At 48.3% G+C, this 7,397-nt stretch overlaps 3 protein-coding genes across 3 annotated transcripts; 1 reads left to right on the plus strand and 2 right to left on the minus strand.

Moving 5' to 3' along the window:
• The first annotated feature begins 289 nt into the window (after positions 1-289).
• On the plus strand, positions 290-2,815 carry BDV38DRAFT_244215 (histidine phosphatase family protein). The gene is made up of 2 exons (XM_032054290.1): positions 290-1,152; positions 1,207-2,815. Exons 1-2 carry the CDS (start codon positions 802-804, stop codon positions 2,134-2,136), a joined length of 1,281 nt encoding a protein of 426 aa, XP_031914715.1. The 5' UTR covers positions 290-801; the 3' UTR covers positions 2,137-2,815.
• Positions 2,258-2,777, minus strand: BDV38DRAFT_69114 (uncharacterized protein). Its single transcript, XM_032063778.1, has 3 exons — positions 2,671-2,777; positions 2,533-2,619; positions 2,258-2,482 (listed from the first exon to the last, which is right to left on the minus strand). The coding sequence occupies exons 1-3, from the start codon at positions 2,741-2,743 to the stop codon at positions 2,379-2,381; spliced, it is 264 nt and encodes an 87-aa protein (XP_031914716.1). The 5' UTR covers positions 2,744-2,777; the 3' UTR covers positions 2,258-2,378.
• Positions 2,816-3,217: 402 nt separating the features above from the next.
• Positions 3,218-4,525, minus strand: BDV38DRAFT_270496 (ankyrin repeat-containing domain protein; the record flags this gene model as incomplete). Its single annotated transcript, XM_032057166.1, has 1 exon — positions 3,218-4,525. One exon carries the CDS (start codon positions 4,523-4,525, stop codon positions 3,218-3,220), a length of 1,308 nt encoding a protein of 435 aa, XP_031914717.1.
• Between the last annotated feature and the right edge of the window lie 2,872 nt (positions 4,526-7,397).

The following is a 7,397-nucleotide window of genomic DNA, read 5'->3' on the forward strand; positions in this document are numbered from 1 at the left end:
ACAAATGAAGTCCAGGGTTCATCACCTCACCTGCTGCCAAGAGCCCTAGCGGCGAACGGGTCGGACGGTCACTCGACCACTTGCCAGGAATTACATCTGGTGCCTGAGGCATGCATTGTTTGCCCAGGCTGTCGGTCCGTCCATATTACGTATTCAGTCGATCCTTATCTCGTGTCAATGAAGAACACATAACAGAATATGAAGACAATTAGGTATCAAGATGCCCCATGGCAATTGTACGTCATTAACCACAACTCAACTGACAGTATCATGGATATCCTACTTTTGTCTCACCTCTTTGTATCGCTTAATCTACAGTATGTAATACGTACAATCCTAGCATGTGCACATACGTCTATAAGATTTGTACTGGCTGTTTCGAATATCGTTCGAATGAATAGTTACTATTGTCATAACAAAGCTGTCTGGTATAAAACCCTTGGCCCAATGACTGATCAAACTGGATATCATGACAACCCGGTAGTCGGTGCACCTAGAATGCCGAGCCGCCCCATAGTAACGGACGATACGAAGTAGACCATGTCTCATGTTGAGCCACAGGAAGCTTTAATAGAACACACGTGCTCCAGCATTGTTACGTACCGACTCTATATATTGACATTGAATTGAAGCTTCAAATTCGGTGATTATTTCGGCAAATTCCGAGGCGCACGCCACGTGTCTGAGGGCGACCCGTGATTGGCGGGTTGACAGTGCAATGATATGTTCTGGGTACCAAGTCTGCAACGCGCAATATGACCACTGACACATAAATAAACCCACACGCACAATGGCAACAAGATGCCATCAGTGTATGAAGGTCTTTTAGACATGATTGCCCTCATCTTAACCCTCCTCTCCGGGACGCCGTCCCTCGCGTCCCGAGATACCTTCTACCCGCCCCTTAACCACACAACTTTCATCACCAATGCGTCACTCGGCACGTACGGTGGCATCTACAGCGCCCCGGCCGACCAGGCCAGCCCGATAGGTGATGTATACAACTACTGTACCATGCCTCATCCCAACGAGGAGACATATTCACTTCCACCTCCCGTTGCCAATCACTCCGTTGGCGCTCGCCTCGTGTATCTGGAGTATCTCCAGCGTCATCAGCGTCGCACCCCTTATAACCTTCTTCCCGGAGGCGAGGTACGTCGTGGCTTGCGGTAGAAGTTTTCAACTACTACTAACGGACTGCCTCAGAACCAAGACTACAATTGTGACAACATTCATGCGCATCTCTACGCAGCGCCAGCTGCTCAGGGGACCCTTCCGGCGACAGTCTACGGTCAAGCCTACTCCGACCCATCTAACCCTTTCTTGACAACATACGTCAATGGGTCCTGCCAGTACCCACAGCTCACGATCGGCGGCCTTTTAGATGGTTACCAACACGGTCGCGATCTCCGCGCCGTCTACGGTGACCAACTTGGTTTGATTCCCGACTCGCCAGATGGAAAGGTCTGGTTCCGCTCCAGCTCCTCCGCCCTAACCCAGGGCTCCGCGGGCGGCGTTCTCCGCGGAATCTTCCCCGAGCACTCCGGACCAATCCCGCTCCACCAACAGGCCTCCGGGATTGACACTATCGACCGCGGGTTTTCCTGTTCCGCTCGGGACACGCTGCTCTCATCCATTCAATCCACAGCGGAATGGAACGAACATCTATCCGTTACTGAGCCTCTGCGCACGCGCTTATCTACGATGTTTAACGCTACCGACTCTTGGACTTCTACCTTCGACCACTTTGCCGACAATTTCCAGGGCCGTCTATGCAATGGCTATCAACTTCCATGTCGCGTGCAGGATGAATCTGACTGCGTGACAACGGACCAGGCAAACGAAGTTTTCCGCGCCGGCGACTGGGAGTGGAACTACTGGTGGCGGACCAACGCGAACGCCACGCAATACATCCAACTCGTCGAAGGGCTCTTCATCGGAGAAATTGTGCGGAAACTGGAGGCTGTACAACAGCGCAAGTCCGACCTAGTGTATAGCCATAATTTCGTGCACGATGGCGATATTGGACCTATTCTTGGTGCATTAGGGATCAGATCGCTTCGCTGGCCGGGAATGGCATCGAACATTGCGATGGAGATTTGGTACGCCGGTTTCCTTTTTTTCCTTTTTTTGTGATCAATCTTGGCTAATGAGCGCAAACAGGGAAACCTCCGAACAGAAATTATTTGCTAGAGTTTTATACAGTGGAGCCGCGATTGAAACCATCCATGGCACCCTGGACTGGATCCCGTTGTCTGCGTTGATCAACATCCTGAAGCCGTTCATTCCAGATGATATCATCTCGATGTGTAACTAAGACGAATTATTGCTCGCTCTAATAGCTAATATGATACTGTACTATCCCCGACCATGTGAAATCAGTCTTCACAACAGTAGCAATAAACCCCATCCGAACAGCACTGAGGGAAGCGTCCATGACAGCAAACCGCATGCGAGCAAGGCGATGAGCAGGTGTAGCAACCTAGCTAGGGTCAGTTTATCGATAGCCCTAAGATAGCCAAGGTGACGTACGGCTTTCATCAACCCCAAGTCCAAGAACACTCTGTGACGACTTCAAGGCCGGGATTCTGTGACCTTCCTTTGATGTCGTTCGTAGAGCTGCATTCATTAGCATGTCTATTCTATCATTGCCAAAAACAGGAATAGTACAGGTGTATTGATGCTGCACCGCTCTCACCACCGAGACGGTGAGCAGCACCGCAGCGATAGATTTCAAGTTCATGGCGGGTGGTGGTATCTCAGTCCGTTCAAGATAACAGATAATATGAGATGAATTCAATATATCTTCTAGACCAAAGATACAAGGGTCGACTTATATCTAACAACCTGAGGGGTTATAATCAGGTGCAGATGTCATCTGCTGCTGCTGGGGTTGGGGTGTCATCCGCCCTAATCGATCAGCTGATCACGTTGCATTCCAAGGTCTATCCTTGCGCTTATCGCATTCTGATGATGTTTATGCGATTCAGTGATATTCTATGAGTATCTATACAATTCAGCTCCAACATAGAGATAGAAATATACAAGCATAAAGACAAATACATGGGATTAGAGAAAGAGAAACAATAAGGCCAGCGTCGCCGAGGGTATCCAACCACACTACACAGTGCGCGTAATATCCAAACGGGAGTTCTAAATGTGAGACATAAGCAATGAATCTAGTGAATGTGACGAAAAGCATAAGAACAAAAGAAAGTCAATATCTTATCCTAGGTCTCAGTCGTCTATCCCATCGCCGCTCTGCTTTCCTAGCAGCCCCTAGAATCCTGCTCGATAGCCGTCTGAGACGAAGTACTCGAGCCAGCTTTAAAGCGGTTTGTCCATCTCCGTTAACAGCTTGCTGGTCGGGATAAAGCTCCAGGATCTTGCTACAAGCCTCGCAAGCAACATCCATGATCATTTTCTCCTCGGCTGATAATGGGCGAACGCGCTTCCGTTTTCGACCGTAGGTAATACCATTTGGGCTAGTTATTGAGGCCCAAGGAATGCTGTTCCACGTATGTTCCCATGTGCTCGATAGCAATGTATGCAATGGTGTGCCCTGCGCGCTTCCAGCACTGGAATTGAGGTCGATAAGACCAAGAAGCTGCTGCAGGATTTGCAGATTCACTGGCCTCTGTTTACACGCAACGTGGAGGGCTGTGTCTGCCCTCACGTCGATATGACCCACGTCGACACCGTGACCAATGTATATTTTCACGACATCCGGCTTCCCAGACTCTACAGCTTGGAATAAGGGAGTCCGACTGTAGGCATCGTAACTGCTTAGGCCAGCAGCACACTCACGGCACAGGACATTTATCAAGTCCATTGCATCCGGGCGGATGGGTGCAATGTGCCAGGCTCCTTCTTGGGTGGCTTGATGTGACGCTAAAGCGAGCCTGAGTCCTGCATGAGCGGCACGCTCAATCAGTGGGACTGGAAAGACCCTAACCACATGGTAGACAGCCTGGGGGCTGATAGGAGGAAGCTCTATCCTATGTTGTTGAGTCTCGTTATAATGGTCAAAGTGATCAAGCAGCCTCGAAAAGCCATATGTGTATGCTCTTTCCCCGACGAAAGTCATGAGCCAATTAGGAGCGCTAGGAAGGATTCCGGTATCTTGTCGTAAAATATCGTCTTCAGGCTGTGCAGCGCAGAGCAGATTGAAGCACCTGTCTGCTTTGTAATGAACTGCCACACCGAGTGGACTCCAGCCAGTCTTCGTCCAGCACTCCGGTGGTAACCCGCACTCCAGCATGAACTGCAATCGGTCTTCACGATCCAGCGCGATGCAGTGTGTTACAGGGTCGTCGTGTCGGTAAACTAATGGTCTTCTCAGATTGTTTTGCTCTTCGAGCTGGCGGAAATAGTTTTCATTACGCCACTCCCTCCACTCTCGATCTGACTCGAAGACATAGAAATTGTTCCAGAGGAATAGCTCCCTCAGTCGGGCCTTGCTGAGAGCCCGAATGGCAGCTTGCTCGATTGCAGTCACATCGATAAGTTCCCATAGGTCCGTCATACGCACATGGTAGAGGATTCTTTCCAGTACTTCCGTAGGGCAAGTCCGAGTAAGGTAGTTCGAATCCATCGCATTTACACGTTAGCAAGGGAATTCCACTTCGTCAGCAGTATTCCCATGGTAGGACAGCTTGGATGCATAGGAATGAAGTAAGTGAGATGTCTAAGCAATAAATGCTTCCTGCTACGAACGGCCATAGGGGTATATATGAATATACTTCATTTTGGAAACAGCCTGGGCTATAAATGCATACAGTCTTTCTATATAGCACAACCCAGCGCACCATATAGAGCTTGTACAAAGAGCCCAGGAGAGATTAATAAGAATGACAATGTAATCTTTGTACCCATTATGGCGATGAGGAATATTTTCATGGGAAACAGGGATAGGGTGTAGATTTTATGAAGATCACTCTCCTTAACGGCTTGTGCCGCAGGTAGCAACCTTTCATTCTTTATTACAAAAGGCCACTGACCTTAAAATCTTATTTTATCTGCGTTAATGTAAGCATGTAACGAAGAGTATTTTTGGTTATAACATCATTGTAGCTTTCATTACTTGGCATCTTGTAAGTTAACCCACGACAAAGAGCGGACGATTGAATTAGATAACTATAAGCCATCAAAGGAAATATAGGACAAAGGAAAGGTACAGAGATCAACAATAATAAACAAGAAATCGCAAAGGCTTTCAACGGAACCAAGGCATTACAGAGGGCACAAACGCCTGACCTTATGATGCAATTCACGCTTTCCACGGCGACCGGCATATAGGGCACTGCACTGGATGCGAGTCTTTCTGACATGCCTCTGTCCAGCGATCCATACAGGACTTGTGGAAATTGGTACCACATCTCTTCTTGCACCAGACCAGTAACCTTTCACGTTCCTGGTGGACCTTGCCATGGTTCAATGTATGCTCTGTCTGGCCTTTCTCGTTATCATCCCTATCCCTGTTACTGTTAACCTCTTCTCCGTCGGTCGAGTAGCCTGGCTCCCATAGTAGCAGTTGGCAAATAACACAGTTCCCTTCCACGCACCGACGAACAGCCGACGAACGTACATAGCCTGTAGTTCCAGCTCTAGGTCGATGTGGACTGCTTCTAGCTTCAGATCCTATCGCGGGGGGCTCGAGTCTCTGTAAGCTATTATTAGGTGAGTTGGATAAATATCTTCCCATCCTCAGTTGCGAACTAGCACTTGTGGCTGCCATGACCCTTGTCCACAGAGAGCCAACATGGCTTGGGTCAAGACAATTGTGAATGTCTCTGACAACTTCCTCTGACCGCACAATCATCTGGGCCAACCCTGTCCGATATTCGCGTTCGAACATTAACGGATCCTGCCAAGCCGTTTGAATAATGCGAAAGTTGCGTATCTGCCTACCCCAGGTGGCCATTAGATGGGATGCTTGATTCTGATGGCTACTTTTGCACAAAACAAGTGGTGCCAAATGTTGAAATAATTGATCTATGGAGCACCCAGCATGGAGCTTGTCAGTGGCCTCGTCAAGCAGACTGCAGGCGGCAGCGCAATCAGACGCGATAATATGCCGATAGCACCTGCGTCCTTGTGAGACGGCATATCCAGCACACCAGGGTTCCTTTTTGGGGTGTAGATGTATAATGTCAGAGACATGACGGTTCGTAGGTCGAGCAGTTGGTGATAAGGACATCGTGCGACTGTTCTGACTTAAAAAGGAGTAAAATAGACGGTTGCTTCTCAGCGTGCCGTGGTTATCAACGTGAGATGATTCTCTGCTCTGAGATGAACAGTCAACCAGATTATTCGAGATAAAGAGGAGTTTTGAAAGGAATCCGGTGGCAAAACCTATGGATTATGACAAGGTATATTCACTTGTCTTTCCCACACCAGTAGTCGATTTATCAATTTCCTGTGCCAGCAAGAACCCCAACTCAGTCACAAAACAGCATGGGGTAGGTTCCCATTTGCCCCAAAATTCTTGCTAAATATTGCTTTCCTACGACCCTAATACTAGACTGACTCGAAGGTGAAGGTGGAAACAGAATCCAAATGAGGTTTCAACGTTTTTGTATGGCTTATGCCAAGCAACATGGATCTTTCCGGGCTCTCAGTTCCAATACTGTCACTTTTAGGTGGCCCTGACCCCAAGGCTACGACTCGAAGAGAAAGCCTGTGCTTCTGCAATGGACTAAACGTAGGTTTTCCGTCTCCCATTCCATCAATTTGGTCTGTTTCAATCGAGGCCTGTATTGATACAGCACACGCCTTTTTTACCAAAGCATCATTGCAGATGAAAAAACATAGGACCTAAATCATGCCTACGTTCTCCTAATGTCGAATACGTTGCTTAGTGTGAACCACACACTTTAGGTTCCATTTTACTTTTTGCGTTTCCCAGTTTTGTTTAAAAGGCTAGACTGGTTTTAGACGGAGAAAGATGGAAGACAAAATTGATACAATTATTTATATGACATCTAAATGAAAGACATGTTGTGTGACTAGCCCTAAATCATAATGAGAGTCCTAGCCCGAGCCAGTAACATTAATAAAAACAATCAAGCAAAGATCGAAAGGTTTTAAGAAGCAAAGCATTTATATAGATGCCCGCCGGTGAGCAATGCACTGAGTTTTGCGGCAACCTTACTCGTCACAGTCCTCTCCAGCGCCGGCATCAGCGCCAACACCGGCATTCGCGCCGACGTTTCCACCAACATTTCCACCCACGTTGGCGCCCAAACTTCCTCCAAGGTTCCCACCGAGATTGGCACCGACGCCTGCGCCAGCATTACCACCAAGACCGGCGATTCCACCGAGGATGCCTCCAACATTGGCTCCAGCATTACCTCCCAGGTTGCCACCAACGTTAGCACCAACACCTGCATCAGCAT

The sequence above is a fragment of the Aspergillus pseudotamarii genome (genome assembly GCF_009193445.1).
Source record: "Aspergillus pseudotamarii strain CBS 117625 unplaced genomic scaffold BDV38scaffold_20, whole genome shotgun sequence".
NCBI classification, from domain to species: Eukaryota; Fungi; Ascomycota; class Eurotiomycetes; order Eurotiales; family Aspergillaceae; genus Aspergillus; species Aspergillus pseudotamarii.